Source organism: Denticeps clupeoides, chromosome 17 (assembly GCF_900700375.1).
Source record: "Denticeps clupeoides chromosome 17, fDenClu1.1, whole genome shotgun sequence".
NCBI classification, from domain to species: domain Eukaryota; kingdom Metazoa; phylum Chordata; class Actinopteri; order Clupeiformes; family Denticipitidae; genus Denticeps; species Denticeps clupeoides.
This window is the reverse complement of record NC_041723.1, coordinates 1,489,740-1,512,686: the sequence shown is the minus strand read 5'-3', so window position 1 is coordinate 1,512,686 and position 22,947 is coordinate 1,489,740. Positions and strand designations below refer to the sequence as shown.

Below are 22,947 nucleotides of genomic sequence, written 5' to 3'. Positions count from 1 at the left end.
ACATTAATGCGCTGGAGCAAAAACGTGGCCCGTTGCGGAGGCAATTATCCCAACAAAAGCACTTCACATGGGAAATTACCCACCGGCAGGTGCACCAAGGTTAACCGAATCACCGTACCCGTTTCAGACAGAATGCCGGCCAGCCTCGATTTATTCTGGCAACCGATGAAAGCGCAGCAAATGCATAACGTGGACCTTATTCATTCACAGGGAGGGTTTGATTACAAGTCGTGACCTGAAGGTGTCACCCTCAGCCACCAAAATATTAGGCCTGGCTGAACTTGTCTCCAGCTGCAAGGCCCCCTCTTCCCCGCCAGCTGCTCCACTGGTTGGTTGAAACACATTGGGGACACGGTGATGAGGACGACATTTTGAAGCCTGCATGTCACATTCTTTAATTGACCGCTGAAAAATTATCAGATAGTTGTGCATGTTTGTATGCAATTGCTCTAAATATTTCAAGCAGATAAGATCTTGTGTGGCGCTCCTAGGCTCCAAATGTGGGTGCTACAGCAGAAACAGCCTCTATGCGTGCCTGTTCATTCTCATTCTTCAAAAATCTGAGTTAAAGTTAAAACTCAGGCCTTCAGTGAATGCAGCACTGATGAACGTCTGATTCGTTCATCGGCAAACACGACATTTTCCAGGGTAAGAAGATATTTCATTGTTCCGGGTGATCCGGCGCACAGCCTCTTCTTTTGCCAGGACAATATAAGGTGGAAATTGCAGAGAGGTGGTGAAATGTGGGAGAAGTAAAGAGATATGAGACGGGCGGAGTAATTTAGCCAGGCCGCCATCCTCCTAAATCACCAGAACTGTGGAGTGTGAAGAGAACATCCTGTGTCCAGACCCTTAGGTCTATCACTTTAGGTAAAATCTCTTTGTGGATGAAGCAAGTTGAACCTAGTTGGATTTCATGGTTTGTATTTAAAATTCTCTTTTTTATATATAATAAAATGTGTTACTTTTCATTGCTACGCTGACGACACACAGCTGTATCTGTCAGCAATGCCAGATCAGAGGCAGCAGCTGAACAAAATAGAGAATTGTCTAAAGGACATTAGACACCAACTTTCTCCTGTTAAACCCTGACAAGACAGAAGCGCTTGTACTTGGGCCTCAAGCAGCCAGGCATAAACTGGCTGACTACACAATATCCCTGGATAGCCTTTCTATCTCACCGAGTATTGAAGTGAAGGATCTAGGTGTCATCATTGATGCAGGTCTCTCATTCAGTTCGCACGTAGATAATGTCACTAGAATAGCATTCTTTCACCTTAGAAATATTGCGAAAATAAGAAATATCATTTCAATGCATGATGCAGAAAAGTTGGTCCATGCATTTAATACATCAAGGTTAGATTACTGCAATGCATTATTGTCTGGATGCTCTAGTAGGTGCATGAGTAAACTCCAGCTAGTACATAATGCTGCAGCCAGAGTTCTAACCAGAACCAGGAAATTTGACCACATCACCCCAGTCTTACAATCACTGCACTGGTTACCCATCAAATTTAGGATTGACTACAAAATCCTACTTTTAATCTATAAAGCTCTATATGGTCTCGCCCCACAGTACCTGAGTGAACTTTTGGATCTTTACGACCCGCCACGCCCCCTTCGATCAATGGGTGCTGGGTCACTACTGGTACCAAAGGTGCAGAAGGTCACAGCTGGGAGCAGATCCTTCTCCTATTGAGCTCCGCAGTTGTGGAACAGCTTGCCTGTCAGTGTCCGGGATTCAGACACAGTCTCAGTGTTTAAATCCAATCTCAAAACCTATCTGTTTTCTCTGGCTTTTTGCTAAAGTCCTAGACCCTCATTTCACTTGATTTTGACACAGTGTCAATTATAAACTCCAGTTTATCACAGAGTCCCCCTGTTAGACACAGACAGAGTTAAATTCACCCTAGTTAGGCTGTCCTAGTTAGGGTACCGGGCCACTGTAGCACCAATATACCACTATTACCACATATTTCAGTATCGGTCGTACAGTGCATCCGTCTCCCGCTGCTTCTGTTTGTTTTTCTCCGAGACACGGAATCAAGCACCCAGACTACTGGCAGACCCCAGTGAAGAGACCAGCAAATAAATCCTGGTTCCTGACAACTGCTAAACAAGGACATACCATGAAACAAACCAGAGGGTCACCACAGCCACCACCACCGTAACAACTAAAGATTCAGGGATCTTCAAATGGACCAGTAGCATCATTATGGACACGTAATCTAGACCATGACACTGAATACATCCTGGACTTCTCCAACCCTACAACCGTAGGACTTATCATTATATCATCCCCAACCCTGCACTGACACCATTTGCAGGCTCACTCTACCCTGGAAGGGGGTCCCTCTCAGTATCACTCCTTCCCAACGTTTCTTCCTCTCTTTTTTTCTCTCTCCTAGAGTTTTTTCTGTGTGGAGTTTTTCCTTGTGTGCAGAAGGGTCAAGTGTGGGGGGTGTCAACTGTAGGGCCTGTCAAAGCCCATTGAGACATACTGTATGTGATTTTGGGCTATATAAGAAATAAATGTTGTTGTTGTTGTTGTTTTTCCAGGTTCTTTATGCCATACATGCTATTTACAGACATATAAACAAATAAGATAATATAGGACAACAGGAAATTGTCTTTGCGAGGTAGATAATTCTGTTTTTAATAACTATTTCTCTAAAAAAAAAAGGTGATTCTAAGGGATTATTTTAAATTATTTGCTTTTTACTGACAGGAGGTCGAGCGGCTGAAGAACGAGAAGCCGACGTGGGAGGGGATGAAGAGCGTGTTCGGGGGGTGGAAGCTCGAGACTGGACGCTCGCTTGGTCCGTCTACCTGGTTGAGCTCATTATCGAACATTTATGGTGAATTATATATTAAACAGGAAGACGACCCCGATGTGCAGTACAAACCGGTTCACGGAGTCCCTGTTTGTGGTTTGGTTGTTGGGGGGGGGTCTGCTCAGGTCGGCACATCAACTCGTGCATCAATCTTTTACTTTCAATCATAATCTGTGCGTATGTATTAATAATATGTATCTGCATTTTATTACTGGAAGGCCCAGTATTGCTGGAGAACTGGAAACGCCCGTACGACCTCCACACGTATCCATTACCTCTTCTGGACTCCGGGGAGGGTGGGGTTTAGTCAGGTGATTAGTATTTGCTCATAAGATATTTACAGATGATTTAATATATAAGATATTGAATTTTAAAAATTCATTGTTTTTAAGATTATTTGGGCTTCGAACACAGTAAGGCATAAATATCTGAGCGGTTTCTCACATGGTTTCTACCATGCTTACAGTCCCTTTACTTTACTGCATGTATCTCATCCAAGTATTGAAATCGGACTCTCCTACGATGAACGAATGTAGATTAGTGAATATATTCATGATATAAACTGTATTGTTTTAGACAGGCCAACTTTACCTCATGCAGATGGAGTTTTTTTCACCCCGATAATGTTCTTTTGCCATTAAAATGTGTTTCCTACAACGGCTCGGTCTTTGGATCGTAACCAGAATTGTGTTTATTGGCCAAGTATGTGAGCACATGAAGCAACACGGCACAATGTAATATACAGTAGAGGTCAGTACATGCCATGTACAGTCAGGATTTTATTTACAGGTGACAAACGAGACCGTACTGTACGCGTGGAGCGTAGACCAAGTCGGCGTCTGCAGGGTGTGCAGAGGAGCGAACAGCAGCTCGCGGTGGCACATTTTCTCACCCGTTGGAGGCCACCTGCACCCAGCCCCAGTTCTCCCACGCGTCCCCACCACACGCTCTCTGGCCAGGGGACCGCCATGACGGCTCGGGGCTTCTGCCTGATCCTCCTGCTGCTGCTGCTGGTGGGTCGCGCTGAAGAGACGGACCAGGAGCAGATTTGGGGTTCGGACCAGTACGACTTCGCCATCGTTCTGCAGGCTGCGGAGCTGCGCTGCTTCTGGCATTTCGCTCACGTCGGGGAGCAGTTCTACCTCAACTACATGGTCAGTGAATTGCCTCCAATATCGTAATATCGCACCTTGAATTTGACTTCCATCCAGTTTCCATAAACCATAGAAATCTCTATAATGAACATCCATCATGCCGGCTTCTTCTCTACCATGTGTTACATTTACATTTACAGCATTTATCAGACGCCCTTACAATCAGTAGTCACAGGGACAGTCCCCGCCTATGAACCAGAAGACCCAGGTTCAAACCCCACTTACTACCACTGAGTCCCTGAGCAAGACACTTATCCCTGAATGTCCCCAGGGGACAGGGGTAGTAAGTGGGGTTTTAACCTGGGTCTTCTGGTTCATAGGCAAGTGTGTTACCCACTTGGCTACTACCACCATGTTAAGGATGATAACTCTGCATTAAGGAATATCAACAATGTTAACTTGTTTGAAATGCTGTTTCAAGAATTGCCTTTACTCTAAATGATGTAACTATGCATCTATGATTGTTAAAATGGTGTAAATGTTTCAGTTTTTAATATTGAATGGACTGAAAACGTCCATCTGTTTTAAATTGTCCAAGGCTGGTGCTGATCCAAAAGTTTGGTGTGTCTCTGTCAGATTGAAATAATTTTAATCTCCACTAAGGAGAGGTGAATGTGACTGTTTGAACATAACCACGCCCCCAATCCTCAGCTCCTCCCCCTCCCCAGTGTTCTGTGTTCTGCTCTCAGGTCCAGTGGGTGACTGGACTCGCTAATGACAGACACCTGTCAGTCACTGTGAACTCGCCGAGTGGCTATCTGGTTGGACAGGCAGACGATGCGTCTCATCAGATCAGCTTTTCGACCAAAGAGACCGGTAGCACAGAGAAACATGAAGAATTACAGAAATAACAATAAAAAAAAGTCCCACATTATGAAATATGAATCTCTTTCCATCTCTCAGGATTCTATCAGATGTGCTTCAGCAACTTCCACAATCGTTTTGGGAGCATGCAGATCTTCATGAACTTTGGTGTGTACTATGAGGGGTCAGAAGACAAGGATGAAGGGCCCCAGGAGAAGAAGGAGGAACTGAACAGCACGTTGTCCACCATCCAGGTGAGAAGAATCCCTCTCCCTGTGAAGATTCCCGGTCCCGTTGAGACCACTAACACGCCCGCGACCCTCCTGCTCCCAGGACAGCTCCCACCGGCTGCAGGGCCTCGTCTTCCACATGTGGCGCCACTACAACTTCGGCCGCATGCAGAGAGGGGCCGACTACTACATGATGGTGTCCAACTCCAACTACGTCAGCCGCTGGTCCGCCGTTCAGAGCCTCGTCATCCTCCTGGCCGGTTACCTGCAGCTCTTCTTCATCAAGAGGCTCTTCAACACCAAGCCCACGACCGACACCGAGAAACCCCGCTGCTGAGGGGAATGTGGCGTCCTTCCAGCGTCCCCACAAATACAGGCTCTTTCACCGGACTGGTTTAGGTTATGATTTATACCTTCAGTCACTTGTTCATAATAAAGTTCAGCTGTACATTGTAAATGCGTCTGAAAAACGTGTCTTTGGCACAAAATCATTGCTGGGTGGAGATTGGGGAAAGTGAAGCGGTTTTTATTGAAATGTGTCCTCGGCACTTAATGAGCAGCGGGCAGCCGTGAAAGGCGCCGGTGGAGCAGTCTGTTTGGACGGTTCCTTGATCAAGGGGACCTCAGTGGAAACATGAGGGTTTGGGATTTGAAGTCTGCCCTCTTACCCGCTTGGCCACCACTGCCCCAAAGGCGCTGCCTTTACACATGACCCGAGCGTACGTGGTTGTGTGCAAGGAAGGGTGGTAGTAGCCTAGCGCGTAACACACTCACCAGAAGACCCGTGTTCGAACCCCACTTACTACCATTGTGTCCCTGAACAAGACACTTAACCCTGAGTGTCTCCAGGGGGGGGGGTCCCTGTAACTACTGATTGTAAGTCGCTCTGGATAAATGTAAATGAAGGGTGCACGAGGGCCACATGCCATGACTTCGCCGTCATTCTACCCGCTCTGGGGTTCGAGTGTTTCTGGCACTCCGCGCACCAGAACAAACACGCCATACATGGTCAGTTTCAGTGGGAAACCTTCATCCACTGATGATGATGTTTTAAACAGCGCATACACATGCTGTAGTTAGTGCCGGTTCTCTGTTCGGCTACTGTCATTTGCTGCTTGCTTACCTAGTGATCACGTGACATGAATACTTAGTATCCGTGGCAGTTCTTATGTCCTTTGGGCCGTAGAATGGTTTGGAGTGCTCTGTATTTGTGCATGTTTCCCTTTTAGGCTGTGCTGGGCGGAGATTAAGATTATGGTTCCGCCCACCGGCTCCCTCGTCAACTGCCAGCCAATCAACGCACAGGACGGGAGCACATAAGGACCAGTCGAGGCTTACTGTTGTTGAGGCTCAGTGTTGCAGAGTTGGAGAGAAGCCTTTGTTGTGTGTTAGAGTGACTAGTGTGGTTAGTTGTGTAACTGTATAGTCTCTACTTTCATGGTGTGTTGTCCTCCTGTGGATTGTTGTGTAGTTGTTGTATATAGCACCTTAGGTTTGGTTGGTGGTTCATCGCTCACTATAGTGATGGCTAGGTACCAAGGGAAATAGGACTCCATAATGAAGGCAGACAACATATTTTTTGTATTGTGGTGATCAAAAAAAATTCCAATGCTATAAAAATGCTGACTAAGATGTCTGTCACTTGTCTCCTACATCCTTTAAGTGACTTCTGATTTACACTTCATTTAAGTGCATAAATGCCTTTTTTGACTTATTTTGAAGACATAACTTTTGGCTTTTTTTTTTTTCAAAAATGTACAATGCTGATATACCTGTATCAGTTTGCCAAAAATGGGCTATACATGTTACCCAAAAAGCACCTGCCTCTACCAAGTACGCACCTCTTGATTAACTCAAGCAAATACACATTTTGCAGTTGAAACATAATAAATAATACATTTAAAGGGTCAGTATTAACAAAAGTACCACGCTGCACAAATTACCTTGATTTCAATCATTTGCACAAATTAAGAGATTTTGGTTCCTTAGACTCTGTATGACCTTTACTCAACTGCTGAAGTAAGTTATGTAGTTTATGTCTTTGGAACTTGCCGTGTTTGTTATTCTCTTTAACTGAAATGGTAATTTATTCAGGTGATACCTTTACATGTCTGTCTTACTGTGAAATGCTGCATTCTGTTCATCCAGAGGCACCTTATGTACGCTTGTTAAAGTGACCACACAGAATATTTATTATTGTTCAAGGTTTTGGATTCACGGCGGTCTGTTTCGGTGTGAAACGGTTCTGCTTCGAGGGAGATGAGCAGATTGATGCTGGATGTATATAATAATTATTATTATTATTATTATTTTTTTTTTTTTTTTGGAAGTCCCACCTCATGAGATTTGCAAGTTAATTGTGATGTACTCTCATGCACATTTCAACATTAAGAACATTTGATTAAAAATAAAAATACAGCTTCCACAATATTTGTTCCTGAGTTAAAAAAAAATTCAGTAAGAGCGTGATTGGAGGGGGACTTTAATCTTTACTGTTCTGACTCTGCCAGATTGTGCTCCCACATTGTTTTCCACTAACTTTCAGCAGGTGTCACTGCTGAACATACTAAATAAAGCTACTCTCTCTGGGTTTTAGTAATCTTCTGCATCTGCCTGGGTTTGTTCCTCTAATTTAGATTCCTCCGCAGTGCCAGCGTGACTCTCATGCAAACTCAGACCACCAGGAAGTTTCCCATTTTTATTTAGAAAAGAATGGAAAAAAACAGTCCGATAGAAGGAGCTCCATTCAGGGAGGGGACAGGAAGCACAGCCCAGCAAAAGCGTTCAGGTTTGGAGGTTACGAACAATTCCGACTCCTAATAAGGACAGTGAAGGTAATAAAACTACGGAACCTCCGCCCTGTTTAGAGCGGCATTTTAAAGACCAGAGGAACACTATTCTCTGCCCTGGATCACATTCCCACTGTGGGCTAAAGATTACGCTGAGAAAGCAAGTGGGCTGGTAAGTGGAGAATAGAGCAGTAAACGTTGACCCCCCTGCATCAGCATTTCCTGAACAAACGGGTTTATCCAGGTAGGGGTTAAGTCCGGCCTGTTCTCCCTGACGCTCATTATCAAAATTCCCTTTATCCGTGTGCAAACATGGGCTATGGTTTGATTTTAGGATAACCTCTCAGTCTGAAGCCTTTGTGTTTCTTCCCCAAATAACCTCCACCCGTGATGGCATTCACGGAGTCTGGTTTTCCCATCCCTGATAAACAACAGATAAAAAAAACCCCACCACATCCAATAAAGATTACATCATAAAAATGATAAAGATAACAAAAAAGTGATATGTATTTTTTTAAAAGTGTGTATCCATGTAAAAAAAATATTAGCATGAACCATGAAAAATATGAACTGAACTGAACATAACCAGGCCATACAGGCATTCCCTCTTCCACACTGACCGGAGAAACACTAACAAACTGTGGACATTTGGTCCAAAAGGTTCCTGGACCTGCTGAGATGGCAGGAGCGAATGTTGGAATTTGTCCAGTCAGTGTGGACACCGCATCTCACAGGCCGCTTCCTCGCGGTCACTCTCCCTGTTTGGCCAGCGTCTCGGAATTGACCGCATCCACAAGGAAGCTGAGCTCGTTGCAGAGCGTCTCGTGTCTGTAGGCCATGCGGATCTGTGCCACATTGGTGCGTCGGATGTCGTTTCCTTCTGGGCCTTCCTCTAGGTAGTTCTCACCCAAAAAGTGCCTCTTCTCCTGGAACAGAGCAGTGGGGACAGTGTCAATGGCATTTTTTTTTTGTGGTCTCGGACATGGGAATGGGACGGGATGAGGGGAAAAATGGAGAAAACAGCGCATCCTCACAGAACAGCTTCATTATTTATTACATGCCTAAAATCAAATGCAACCGGTCAGATGCCTCTACGTGACATCAGATGCCAAAACGTACACTGCCGGCGCGTCGCAGTCAGTCCCAGACAAAGAAACATTCTGCCGTATGCAGTGGCAGATTTTGATGTGGGTAACATTGCCCGTCTGCACAGGGCGGTATCATGGGCACGGGAGGGGGGCTTCGGGTGGGCCGATTTTGTGGAACCACCTTGACAGAGACAGCTGGGACAACGTCTACATTCACCCAGCATCTGGAGTGAAAGCACCATAGTTGTCAAACTGGAAAAACTCAATCTTACAAAGAACATTGTGTATGCACACATAGTACATGCATGAAATGGAAATGGAAAATGGTTTTAACTTGTCATATGAACCAATGTGCCAAATATAATGAGGTTCCTCTCAGAGGTACGGTCTCCTGTGAAGTCTCAGCCTGTACGCTCACCCCTCAGAATCCAACTTCTTCTTTGTTTGCTTTAAGGTAATTTTCTCCGCACTTTGTGAACATCCATGTATAGACATACATTTTCCTGGACCTTGTATTTGTTCCTGGATGAAGTCAACAATGTGACCTAAGTGTGTGTTGTCCTTCTGTTATCTTTCAGTCCTGCTGGATAGAATTCCGTGACTATGTGCAAGAGCAGCAATACTTCCATTGTATGACATGGTGCTCCGTAGACTACCTACAAGTCATTAACTGTAGATCAGTGAACCAGCACTGTCATACTAATGTTAATTTGACGAATTTACTACAAGATTTGAGAGCCAAATGTCCATTGTGTTCGATTCAAAGCAAGGGATCATTACATATTTATAGTTTATCAGAGGCCTCTGTCCCTGGTATAACATACTTAATGTGAACATCTTAGTGGTACAGCCCGTCTCTTTCCCTGGACGAGGTGCACACACACCATTCACTCACACCTACAGTCAATTCACAGTCATCAACCAGTAGGAAACTGGATCTGTGCCAACATGGGGAGGGTGGTAGTAACCTAGTGCACAACACACTCACTTATGAACCAGAGACACTTAACCCTGAGTGTCTTCAGGGGGGACTGTCCCTGTGACTACTGGTTGTCTGATAAATGTTGTAATTGTAAATGTAATGGGGAGGGCATGCAAACTCATACAAGGTCTGAGCTGGGATTCGAACTCACAACCTTGGAACGTATGCATTTTCATTATAATAACAAAAGGCCAAGAGCCAGACATTTAGACACACCATTACCTTGTGGGACAGGCCGCTCTGCAGCACACTGTTTCTGGCGATCTCGCACACATCACAGGTGCTCAGCTTCCATAACTGTGCTGCAATGGCATACTCTTCCATCAGAGCCTCCTGCGGAACGAGCATGGGCAGACCTTGTTTTAGAATGCGAGTGACTGATAATGCATCAGAAATTATCATAGGCAAAATAATAAGTTATAGAAAAACAAAGTGCCAGAATTGTGTGTTTGTGTGAGAGAGAGTTTGAGAGAAAGACGTCACCTTTGTGTAGTGAAACTGCATAGGGTCATCAGTGGACAGTGACACACAAAGGCCTTTGTGCAGAAACTCTCTCAGTGGGTTCTTTGAATACTCCAGGAACAGGCTGTTGTTGCTTAGTGGTGACATGGCGATGGGCACCTGTGCCAGGTAATACAGGTACTGCAGCACAGGGCTCTGGGAACCGAGGAACGGCATTACAGTCTGTATTAAGACCTTCTGTAGTTACCCAAGGCCTGCACATATACAGTAGAGGCCAAACGTTTGGACACACCTTTTCATTCAATGTTTTCTTTATGTTCATGACCATTTATCAAAACTATGAATGAACACATGTGGAGTTCTGTACTTAACAAAAAGTGGAGACCTGGCCTCCACAGTCACCGGACCTGAACCCAGTCCAGATGGTTTGGGGTGAGCTGGACCAGCAAGTGCTAAACACCTCTGGGAACTCCTTCAAGACTGTTGGAGAAGCATTTCAGGTGATGACCTCTTGAAGCTCATCGAAAGAATGCCAAGAGTGTGCAAAGCAGTAATCAGAGCAAAGAAACTAGAATATAAAACATGTTTTCACTTATTTCACCTTTTTTTGTTAAGTCCATAACTCCACATGTGTTCATTCAAAGTTTTGATGCCTTCAGTGAGAATCTACCAACGTAAATGGACATTAAATGAGAAGGTGTACAAACTTTTGGCCTGGACTGTACACATATATAGTGTACAGTTCTTTATAACCGTAATAACCATATGTGTTTTAATGTTGGTCCGCTGTGTATTTGAGTTTGACACCCCTGGTCAAGAGGAAGCCCATATGCACGTCCTCATAATAGTTGCATACTGAACTTCACAAATGTTTTGACTTATCTTGTTTGTAAGGCCACATTTGACACACACGTTGCCTCACAAAAAAGAAAACTTTCTGATATTCATGCAGAAACACTTTTACATTTATGACCCACTGGCCCAATAAATTAGGCAATCACGTTTTTAATTATTCTGTTAAAGTTATGCATCCAATATTAAACCAGACTTCTTTGAATTGACCAACTAGAATCCAGTAATGTACAATTACAATGACAACACTGAACAGTTCAATGATGTATATGCTGAAATAAGGTTTTGGGTCGTTTTTGACAATTTTTTTATCACATCGTCGCGTTACAGGATGGAGTTAATGCAATTAAAATTTGGTATGTGCTCTAAACCACAGTCTACTGGATTTTATTTTGTCTCCATGACAACAGCACTTGACTTCTCTGAAGAGACGGCCTGACTTTATTTTCGTCAGTATCGCAGGTGGGTCATTTTTTAATTTAGCTTAGGAACTAGCTGACCATGATTGTCTGGATTTAAAACATATTAGGATAATAATTGGCTATGGTAATGAAACACAGTATGTGGTTGTAATCCAGGACAGAAGGACAGTGACCTCATTGGAATGTAAGAAGGACAAACCTTCTTGAGGTTGAGGCCGTGGGAAATGTTGTCGGCGGTGAGAAAGGCCGAGACCAGGTGAGTGATGGAGCCTGCCTCACCACAGTGTGGCCTAAACTGGAAAGTGCTGAGGCCGCGCTCTCTGCAGGACGTGAATGCACGCACAAACACAGATAACTTCTCGCGAGCGTGAAATTTGAGTTTCGTGAGATTTGTGCAACATGCGTGTGGAACACTGGAACGCACATGGCATGGCCATGACTTACTTGCGCAGGTTGTTGAGCACCATGATGTTTGCGTACATGTGGAACAAGTAGTAGCTGTATGGAGGGTTCTCCTCCGCAGTCCACTCCTCTGGCTTGGGGCTTTTGTAAGAGAACATGTGGTCGCTGTGCTTGGACTCATCGTCTACGCTGTCGAAGCCGGTCACCTGCAGAAAACGACCCAGTGGGCCGGCAGGGTTTTTAACGTCTCCCCGCGAAGGCTACTTCAGAGCAGCACACTGATCTGCTTTGCAACATGTCATGATATCTAGTTTTGGTTACATCAGCACTGGACTCCATTTAGTGCCTTACAGCAGTTCACTCTCTTGGCATAGCGGCTGTTAATACCGCAGCTCCGGTTTCTAATGTAGTCAACAAAGTTGACCTCATGACCCCCGTGTTGATGTGTACGATGGACATACGTATTTGAGGAACACATGCAGCTCCGTGTGCTTCTGTGGATTGACTGTGGCCTCAAACAGTGGCAGGAAAATGTTCTCTAACATCTTTGCAAAGTTAGGAATCAACTTCTTCACTCTGAAAATGTCACTGGGAGAAAGATAAAACGAGATATGTCTTTTAATGCCCGTAAAACATTTTCTAAAGACAGGGTGTGAGGAAGTCCACTTACTAGATCCGGGGGACCTGAATGATCCATCTCATGTTGGGGGAGTGGATTTTGTGCTGAATGAACCACTTGGCCAGGCTCGGCCACTCTTCCTGTGAGCGTCCGTAGATGGACAGACGTGGCTCTGCATGCTGGTACTTACTCTCCTCCAGGTCACGAGCGACCTCCTGTAAAAGAAAGAACCTCAATCTGCTGATCAGCGGTTGGCCTGTTTAACTTTTTAACATCATGACAGCACTGCGATATTTGGTCTGCATAGTTAACAGTGAATTAGTAGACGACGGTGGTATTACACGCTGGCGATCCTGAAGCCACTTTCTTCAGTTCACACTTCCGGCCTTTCCCTGCACAGGCTTATTAATTCAGAGCCGGATGGTGATTGGCCTGTGATTGTCGCAGTGATGAAGCAGAAAGGCTCACCTTAATGATTCGTGCAAAATATTCCCCATTAATGTAGTTGTCGGTTTTCAGGTAGATCTCTCGGAGTTCGTTTGCGCCAACTGGGTTGTACTTTGAGTTGAACTTATCAAATCGATGGAAAGTTTGTCTTCCCTAGAACACCACAAGAGCAGATAAATGAAGCAAATACAAGTGATGTCATTTAACAGAACCAAAAGCGCCAGGGAGCACATGTTCTCACCGCGTGGACGTCCAGAGAGTCGACCGTCAGGTCGTACGGATCCATTTCCAGCTTCTCGAACACCTGCCTCAGCGTCACCTTCTGCCCATTCTTCTCCAGGACCACGCGCTCGGCCTCCGTCTGGCACGTGGTCTGGATGAACTGCAGCAGGTGTTTCTGATTCATGCAGGCCGCGGCATGGATGTGAGTGTCTACCTGGGTGGAGCAGAGCAGAGCGCATGGTACCTTCTTTAAGAAAAATTTACATACTGTGTATTTCTTAATAGCCATGTTTGCTACATGTGCCGCAGACGTGAAAGTGGATGTGTATCTCTCTTCTTGTATATATTTTCTATATTTGAGTGAAAAAGATGGTTGGAGGTGAGTGCAGCTCATCCATACTTTTCGGACGTTGTAGAAATCTCGGTGTGGAACGCACTTCAGCTCTTTCAGCTCCGCCATCTCGTTTAGCATCTCATGGAGGTTGAACTTGGAGGCCAGGAAATTTAAGCGTCTGTGGCAGTAGGTCTTCCTGTGTGTAAAAGTTCCAGTTTTATTGCACACCTGCTCACATTGGGTCATCTGCTCTCAATTAAACAACGGGGCCCATGGGGCCACGAGGCCTGATTTTAAAAATAATAATAAAACACACATTTGAAATGTGTCTCGAGCCAGAACATTTTGAGTTAACTGGTTAGCTCCAGCACCGTCGGAGTCTGCACTGTCAGGCTGAAGGAACAAAGAATCGACGATTCTTTGGCCATGTCGGCCAAGCCGGAGCTCAGATTGGCCATGCATGCTGGGAGCTGTACTGTCTGGAGCATGGAAGCCTGATGGTCAGATGCCCAGTGATAAGACCATTGGAGGTTGAGACGACTCCTTTTTTAGCGAGACTGGTGCTGGTAAACACATCCCACGTGCTGTCTTTGTGGACCTGGAGCCAACAGTCATTGATGAGGCAACTTTTCCAACCACTAGCAGCTCATATCGGGGAAAGAGGACGCTGCAAACAATTCTGCTCATGGCCACTACACAATCTTGACCGTGTCCACAAGCTGGCTGACCAGTGTACTGGCCTCCAGGGCTTCCTGATCTTACACAGTTTTGGTGGAGGAACTGGCTCTGGTTTCACCTCCTTATTGTCTCTCTGTTGACTGTGGAAAGAAGTCTAAACTGGAGTTTGCAGTCTACCCAGCTCCTCAGGTGTCTACTGCTGTGTTTCAGCCTAGCAACTCCATCCTGACCACCCACACCACCCTGGAGCACTCCGACTGTGCTTTCATGGTCGACAATGAATCTGTCGCAGAAACCTAGACATTGAGTGTCCCGCTTACACCAACCTCAACAGGCTCATTGGCCAGATTCTGTCCTCCATCACTGCCTCCCTGCGCTTTGATGGTGCCCTGAAAGTGGACCTTACAGTGTTTCAGACCAACCTGGTGCCGTACCCCCAGATCCACTTCCCCCTGGCCACTTACGCCCCGGTTATCTCTTATGAGAAGGCCTACCGTGAGCAGCAGTCAGTAGCTGACATCACCAATGCTTGCTTTGAGCCAGCCAATCAGATGGTGAAGTGTGACCCACGTCACGGTAAGTGCATGGCCTGCTGCCTGCTGTACCGTGGCGACGTGGTGCCCAAAGATGTCAGCTCTGCCATTGCCACCATTAAAACCAAGCTCACAGTTCTGCGCCTGTTGGAGACCTGGCCAAGGTGCAGAGAGCAGTGTGCATGCTGAGCAACACCACAGCCATTGCTGAAGCCTGGGCTCGACAGGACCACAAGTTTGACCTAATGTATGCCAAGAGAGCCAAGTGGTGGCCTAGCAGGGCAGTGGTGGCCTAGATTGGGTCAGTGGTGGCCTAGCGGTTAAGGAAGTGGCCCCGTAATCAGAAGGTTGCCGGTTCGAATCCCGACCTGCCATGGTGCCACTGACGTGCCACTGAGCAAAGCACCGTCCCCACACACTGCTCCCCGGGTGCCTGTCATGGCTGCCCACTGATGGTTAGATGCAGAGGACAAATTTCCATGTGTGCACGGTGTGCTGTGCTGCTGTGTATCACAAGTGAAAATCACTTCACTTTAACTTTATTTTGTCCACTGGTACGAGGCCAGAGAAGACATGGCCATCCTGGAGAAGGTTTTACTTATTGTTCTTCTTGTTTTAGTTAAATGAAAGTGGATGCCACTCACGTGGGCCCATCAGCAATCATGGCGAGGACGTGGCTCATGTCGATGGCGAAGGTCTCCAGGTCGGGATAAGGCAGTAAGTGTGGTTGCTCCTGCTTCATGGCCTCAGCCGTGTCGTAGACATAAATGATGCCGTCCTTCATCTTCAGCTCGTAGTTGAGATTGTTGGGGATGTCCTCCAAGGAGTACGGGTCCTCCGAGTCACTGGGGCAGGGGCACAGGTCTTTGTTGGAGCAGAAGAGGTTTTTATTTGTAGTGTTGATAGTCAGCTGGCATGGAAGCACACTAGCGGCACAGACACTCACCTGGCAGAACCTCCTCCTCCTCCGTCCACGTCTCATGGCTGGCGATGCACAGGAACTTGGCGGCGGTGCGGGGGAAGCGGTGGTACGCCAGTTTGGAATATTTCTCGCGGATGAGGAGAGCTCTGAGCAGGCTTTTGGCCGCTTGCTCATAGTCGTCGACGGTGATCTGTTGAGGCAGCGTGACGCAGCATGAGCACATCGCACGGGATCCGGACTACGGGGCAAATTAGCGTGGGGTAGGACACCTACCCCAGCACAGTAATCTCCACTAATGGTCACCCTCTGGAATTCTGGGACGTTGGAGGGTGCGGGTACAGCCGATATGGGGGTGGAGAGAAGAGGGCCGATTACACTCTTTGCCCAATCTGGGGTCTGGGGCAGCTGCAGGGAAATGGACTGGGAGCGCATCATCTTAAAACTCTTTTTCCTGTTGGGATTAAAGCACAGACATGCTTAATTATCTTTCATAGCGGTTTGATCTGTTGTTCCATGCGTTATAAACTACCATGTGACAATTTGAAAATACAAAAACTATAATAATAATTGTTCCTTTTGCAAGGTGATTTATCTTTTAAATGGGTGACCGCAGTCGTGCCGTTTTTGAGGACGCCTCACTTCTTGGTGCTGTGTTCAGACTGCTGCTCCGCCAGCTCCTTCAGCAGCTCCCGCTCTTTGGCTTGGTGGATGCCGATGGGACAGTCCTCGGGCACCGAGAACATGGACATGGCGCTTTCATTCTTCTGCTCCTTCAGCGCCGAGGCGTACACCTTCTCTGCCATCAGGCGCACGTTCTTGTCCACATCGCTCAGCGACATTTTGGGGAACTGGCGCGGCATGTCTGGTGTGTGTGGGGAGGGGGGTGGAGAGGTGAGAACTTGTCTTTAAATCACAAACACGCCACAAAATTACGAAGGAATGAATGGAAATGAATCGACCCCTGCCCTCACTAAACACTACGGAATTCAGTCATACAGTATCATAAGGAATAATCATGTAGGAACGTACCACTGCAGGTGAGTGTCACACCAAATGCCACTGTGGTGTACAAACGTTTATTAAATTAAAGGTTAAAATGGATGCCGGGACTAAATTGCTGCATTAAATACGGCCTCGAATTACAGAAAGCCAGAAAAGAAAATGGCAGCTCAAGACCTTCCTCTTTAGAGAATATTAACTTGTGTACAGAAATCTACAACAGAGTGAATAAAAAGATTGTATTCATAGTTGGGGTCCTAGTGAACCAGAATTGATCTCTTCATCGATGGTAACTTGAAAGCACGTTGTAAGTCGCTCTGGATAAGGGCGTCTGCCAAATGCCGTAAATGTAAATGTTAAATATAAATGTAGGCACGGAATTCCTTTAAAGCGGCAGGTAGCGACTTGCACTGCAACATTGCGATCGCTGCAGCAGAAGAAGAATCTCGGGAGTGCAGTTCATTGCATTTAAACCAACACCGGCCGCATGATGTTTGTATCTCGGCATGGAAGTGGTGTTGTCCTCGGTGACTCTACGGCACGAGGCGGCACGGGACTGGGATAAACGGGGTATTTGTGGGGGCTGAATGCGTTGCCAGGGACATATTTCAGCGTAAGCCGGTCTAAAAATTATTTTTTTTTTTAGCCTGACCTCATTCTTTCGTCATTGATGGAGAGGCAGAACCTACCGGCTCGACGGTTTGTTTTATTGTCCATGTCAGCTGAGATATTAATACCGCGAGGGCCATGAGAGTTGGTCTCTTGGCACATGTTCCATGTTCCTCAGGGCTCCCAAAGTAGCTGGGTCAGTGTGGACGGGTCGGATTGCAAGCGGAGTTCTCGGATGTTTCTTTATTGACTCCCAACCCTGTTGATGCCACCTGACCTGACCCGGCCGTGTCAACAGCTTTTCCCATCGTAACCCTTCTAGGAAGGCATGCTCCTGCCAGCCCTCTTCCCGTCGCCCAGTGGAAAAGCTAAATCTACCCTGTACCGATCCCAACGTCGTCCGTCTTCCTGTAAGAACTCCAGTTCAGGACGTTCTTATCTTCTCAATTCCCCTGGCTGACCTCTTCGAAGGCTTGGCCGAATGTGCACTGCGAGGCTTACCTTCCGAAGTGATGGCTGCCATGCCTCTACCGGACCAGCTCTGAGCTCAGTTCAGGTCTGTCATCTACCAGCTCTCTGCCGACTGTGAGCGCGACGCCGGCTTCCTTGAGTTTCCTTGTCGGCGTCTATTTTAAGGGCCTGACAGCGTCACGTCAGAAGGCTGCGCTAATCCATGGGCCGTGTCACAACTGGCTGTCGAAAGCTGCCGTTCGAAACCGGCTATGACAACCCCTACCGTCCATCCGGCGGACGGGGACGTCTCACCTCTCCACTGTCCAAACAGGTGTTGCGTACATTTCTTATACAGACGCCCCCCCACAGAACAAAGATGGCTCCCACCCTGCGTTTTTCAGCACTTAATCATGTTCACGTCCTAATTCAGCCTAATCCAGCTCCGCCCGTTTTAAACTAGGCCGTGAGCAGCAGAGTCTAAACAAATACCCGGGAGTTAGCAAAGCAGCCGGGCCGGTTTCGCCATCCGAGCACCGCCGGTCCCTCCACGCTGAAGGCTACACACATGCCACATACCGACCTCCTCGCCGCGACCTTGGCTGAGTAATACAGGCGGGGCTTAAAATAAACCTGGCGGCGGGGGCCAACTGTCAACCGGCGTTCCTCGGGCGTGTGGTAGGCCGTCCGGGCGTGGCGCCTTACCTGCTTCCTTTTTCCGGCTCGGATGGCCGCCGTCCGTCTTCTCTACCTGGGCACTTCCCCGCTTTCTCTCCCGGCGCCCTCTCGCAGCCTTTATTACATTTATTTGAAAACGGGCCCCGCCTTGTTTTTTTTGTTTTTTTTCCGGACTTTTCCTCCCCCCGCCGTTCCCTCTCTCTTTCTCGCTATCTCCCTGTCTCATATATACACACACATATCACCCCTGACCCACCTCTTTTCTCTCTCTCTGCACAACTAACCGTGACGGCAATTTCACACACACACACACACACACATTTTCCGGGCCTTTCATTCGCACTCTGCAGCTTCGGAGGTTTCTTTACCAACGGACGGATTTTAACGGCGTTCCCTACGCATAAAGCCGTTTTTGTGGGAACTTCAAAATCACCGTGGCGACTCCAGCGGTTGTTGCCGTACCAACATAGGTCGCTGTTTCAGATAAGTTTGATGTATTTTTGTCCCCCTACACCTTTTGAGTCTAAATGTAGGTTAAATGTGGATTAGAGAAATCTACATTTTGACTACAGGCAGAATGTCTGGTTGACCTGAGGGGGAAAACTACTTTACGATGTCTACAACTCCGTGGATTTCCGACATTTTTAACTACACCGTGACCAGTCAAAAGTCTGACTGCAGATACCTTAAATGGCATTTTGACCAGTCAGATAATATCTCAGACAATCAAACACATGTAAAAGGTGTCTTATTTATCTTTTTGGATGTCTCAGCGTGAGATGTCTGTCTAGTAAATGTTGAAATGGTGCTGCGAGGTAGTTTCCGGTGGCACCGTGTGAAATATCTTCATTTTGACTGGCGTTATGTGTTAAGGGGGACTTATTTAGGACATGGCGTGAGCTCACCTCTCCCGCCGACAGGCGTAGACTGTTGTTTGATCAGGGGCGTGTCCCTCCGCCTCATCTTCGGACAGGTGTCTCTCGCCTGAGGTCAGGGAGGGAAAAAGCGCAGGTTACGCCGCCGGCTTCTGACAGCGCCGACGTCGGATGAGAAGTTTTTTTTTTTTTACCCTTGTCTGGAATGTTTGTCTGAGGGCCGCTTGAAGCCTGACGCCTGGTCTCAGTGCTTTAGTGTGGCTGAAAAGAGGAGGAGGAAGTTGAAACGCAGCGCGGCCTCATGACACTTGAGCTTCCTGCGTAATTTCAGCTCTGAACACTTCCATGTCGCGTACTCTGCTTTTCGAGACGGAACAGAAAGGGGTGCCGAGCAGCAGAATAACCAAAAGGTCACTGGCGTGGAATGGGTTCAGCTGATTGCGGTGTTTCCGGAGCATTCCGGGGCTGGGCGTGCGGCTTTGGAAGCGCTTCGCGCTCTTATCTCCTCTCGCCGGCTACATAACATCCTGTTTTAAATTTTTTTCGACCACCGCCAAGGAAGTTACCCCGTGGGTGTCCATGAGACACCCGAACAGTCCACATCATAAGACACTTCACTGCAGGGCGTGGTGTTGTGCAAGTGTAACGCGATGTCGCACCCAGAGCCCGGCCGTACAGGAAGAAACATGCAGAAGATGCCGGAACAGAGGTTATAAAGCCCGAGTGTGTGGTTCAGACACACTCACACTCACCCTCGGCAGCGGCTCTCGGTCCTCAGAGTCCTCTGGAGACGTTCTCAGGAGCTCACACCAGCACCCTGGCTGTTCGACTGAAGATTCGCCCCCGAGCCCTGCAGGCTTCGGCAAGTTCATGTCACGCGAGTTAACCCTTCCACTGCCACCACAGACTTAAAAAAAAACAAGAGAAAAAGCCTTCAGCCAACGGCATCTCGGCATGGGGCTGCTATGTGGTATGTGGCGACTGGGCACTCAGGATCTACCCAAAGTCACGACCTCCTGTCAGTGGCACAACTACACGGACGTCTGACACGCCCTGCACTCTGCGCTCTGCGCTCTGCACTTGGAGTAAATATTTCTCATCCTGTTTACCAAAACTGCCTGATGGTTTTGATTTAAGGATAGAATCCAGAGTGGAACAGGGGACCTAATGAAGCATGTGTACATTCTTGAGAACTGACATGACCGTGTTTCTTTTATTAGGTAATAAAGTGCAATGCCAACAGAACACGTGTTGGCTTAGTGTGTTTGCTACTTGACTGGCAGGTTATTAATCTTATTATAGCGTCCCTGACGTTGTAGCGCCCTCGAATGGTCTGACGTGCTCTGGCACGTAGTAAGGGACACATGGACAGCGTATGAAGGCTTGCAGCTGGGAATTTTGATGGGCCTGTCCGGGCGTTGATAACAGTAGTGGGTGTGGCCTCTGGAGCTGGTGTCAGCTGTAAGAGCAGGCCGTATAACTACAGTAGCCGATGGAACAGGCGGTCCCATGACTTTAGGTGATGTTTGGAAAATGATAAAAAATTCTCATGTTACCATGCTAAAGTCTAGCATACTAGCATGCTAACATCAAAAATGCTAACAGGGCATGGCCAAGACATATCCAGTGTTGGGAAGGTTACTTTTAAAATGTATTCCACTACAGATTACAGAATACATGCGCCAAAATGTAGTTTGTAACGTATTCTGTTAAATTACTCAATGTGAGTAACGTATTCTGAATACTTTGAATATATTCTGAATATATTGTACTACATGAATGTATCAATCACAGATTCCATAACCATATTTTTATTTATAAAAAATAGCATTTTCAATGACCTTCCTGATTAGGACAAAAAATTATATAAAACAATTCTCAAAAATTAAAAATATACTTTTTTTTGGCATTTACTGTCAATATTATTCTTCCACAAATAATTTAAAAACATTAAAGATCCTTCAATACAAATCAGATATCAGACAAAATGCACTTTAAACCTTGCCACCAGATATAATTTTGAACACAAGACAATATATGTTTTAATGCAACCCAGCAACATTACTTCATGGCCATTTACCATGAACCATCTAAGGGGTCAGTGCTGAACTTAAATCCCCCAAAAATCCAATAATTGGCTAATAATCTCCATAAAGATATGAGGTGCTGCTTTTCTAATGCTTGCAAAAAAACAAACAATAAGTTTACAAAATAATGAGGTTACAAGTCTTATCAGTGAACAATACCAAGATATTCATTGTAAATTAATTATTCCTCGCACTTATACTGTACTTGGAGAAAATTGAACATATTGAAATACAGTTACACATATTTTGTATTCTGTTTGTATTATTAGGGTGGTAGTAGCCTAGTGGTAACACACTCACCTATGAACCAGGGGGGGACTGTCCCTGACTGTAAGTCGCTCTGGATAAGGGCATCTGGTAAATGCTCTAAATGTAAATGTATTCTAAATACATAACGCCGGTACATGTATTCCGTTACTCCCCAACACTGGACGCATCTCATTAAATTTGGTGACGTTTAGAGCATGTAGAATATTTTGCATTTTAGCAAATTTAGCACTAGCATGATAACATAAAAAAATATTAAAATTCGGTGAGGTTTGGAGCATGTTGAAAAATTTTATGTTAGCATACTAGCATGCTAACATCAAAAATGCTAACAGGGTTTGGCCAAGATGTGTCAAGTGAAATTCGGTGAGGTTTGGAGCATGTTGAAAAATTAACATGTTAGCTTAAGTGTAATAGGACTAGGCGTTCCTAATAAAGTTTCTGAAATGCTAGGCATTCCTAATAAAGTGGCCGAAGGACCGGGCCTTCCTAATAAAGTGGACTTCATAAAGAAGGTCTGGGCATTCCTAAAAATCTGGCCGAAGGACAGGGCGTCCCTATTAAAGTGGCCGAATGACCGGGGGTCTTAATAAAGTGGCTGATTGAGCAGGCATCCTAATGAAGCTGCTGAAAAACTTTTCCACCCATTGACACTTTTTTGTTTTTCCAAAATTGTGCGTGATCGGTAAGCCGGACAGAGTCAAGCCATATGTCAAATCGTCGGTCTTGGCGAGATCATCAAAAATTATTTGTATGTTAAACTATCTGGATACAAAGTCCAAAAAAGTCCAATTTTGGACTAGAACAATAAACGTGTTCCAAAAACGCTTTTTAGGGAATTGCACGCAGACCGTAAAATCCCACTGAGACAAGTCATGTGTTAAACCATGCGGAATGAAAATCAGCATGACCTGACATGAAAGGTGTGTGTGTGCTCAACCGAGTCATCGCAAATTCTAAGAACCCTTTTTTTCACACTTTTTTAAGTTAAGTCCCGAATTGTGGGCGTCCCGTAGTCCCCAACGAAGCAACAAACATTTCATTTTGTGCGTTTCAAGGTCTTTGTGTGGCAGCCACGAATGCAAGACAGGGGATTTTTGCTTTTTTCCTCATTTTCCTGGTTTTCCTGACCCCTGTAGTGACACATCCAATATGTCAGATCGTAGGTCTCGGGTCACTAGCTTTAACGGGTACTCTCAGGGTGCCAA

At 46.2% G+C, this 22,947-nt stretch overlaps 2 protein-coding genes and 1 pseudogene across 5 annotated transcripts; 2 read left to right on the top strand and 1 right to left on the bottom strand.

Annotated features, from left to right (window-relative positions):
- The first annotated feature begins 2,883 nt into the window (after window positions 1-2,883).
- Window positions 2,884-5,479, top strand: LOC114767248 (transmembrane emp24 domain-containing protein 6-like). The gene is made up of 4 exons (XM_028958844.1): window positions 2,884-3,988; window positions 4,678-4,804; window positions 4,892-5,046; window positions 5,126-5,479. The coding sequence occupies exons 1-4, from the start codon at window positions 3,593-3,595 to the stop codon at window positions 5,357-5,359; spliced, it is 912 nt and encodes a 303-aa protein (XP_028814677.1). The 5' UTR covers window positions 2,884-3,592; the 3' UTR covers window positions 5,360-5,479.
- Window positions 5,480-7,706: 2,227 nt separating this feature from the next.
- LOC114766627 (AMP deaminase 3-like) lies at window positions 7,707-20,410 on the bottom strand. 4 transcript variants are annotated; one of them, XM_028957620.1, is made up of 17 exons: window positions 20,138-20,410; window positions 19,580-19,646; window positions 19,416-19,494; window positions 16,414-16,636; window positions 16,048-16,225; window positions 15,799-15,964; window positions 15,497-15,716; window positions 13,708-13,837; window positions 13,327-13,521; window positions 13,107-13,238; window positions 12,690-12,853; window positions 12,481-12,607; window positions 12,062-12,225; window positions 11,817-11,937; window positions 10,365-10,538; window positions 10,104-10,214; window positions 7,707-8,737 (listed from the first exon to the last, which is right to left on the bottom strand). In XM_028957620.1, exons 3-17 carry the CDS (start codon window positions 19,471-19,473, stop codon window positions 8,561-8,563), a joined length of 2,340 nt encoding a protein of 779 aa, XP_028813453.1. In that variant the 5' UTR covers window positions 19,474-19,494; window positions 19,580-19,646; window positions 20,138-20,410; the 3' UTR covers window positions 7,707-8,560. The 4 variants fall into 4 exon arrangements, with proteins under 4 accessions (XP_028813453.1, XP_028813451.1, XP_028813454.1 ...); XM_028957618.1 differs by lacking the exons at window positions 19,416-19,494; window positions 19,580-19,646; window positions 20,138-20,410 and adding an exon at window positions 18,538-18,630; XM_028957621.1 differs by lacking the exons at window positions 19,416-19,494; window positions 19,580-19,646; window positions 20,138-20,410 and adding an exon at window positions 17,884-18,419.
- On the top strand, window positions 13,914-15,475 carry LOC114767172 (tubulin alpha-1D chain pseudogene; annotated as a pseudogene).
- Window positions 20,411-22,947: the final 2,537 nt, after the last annotated feature.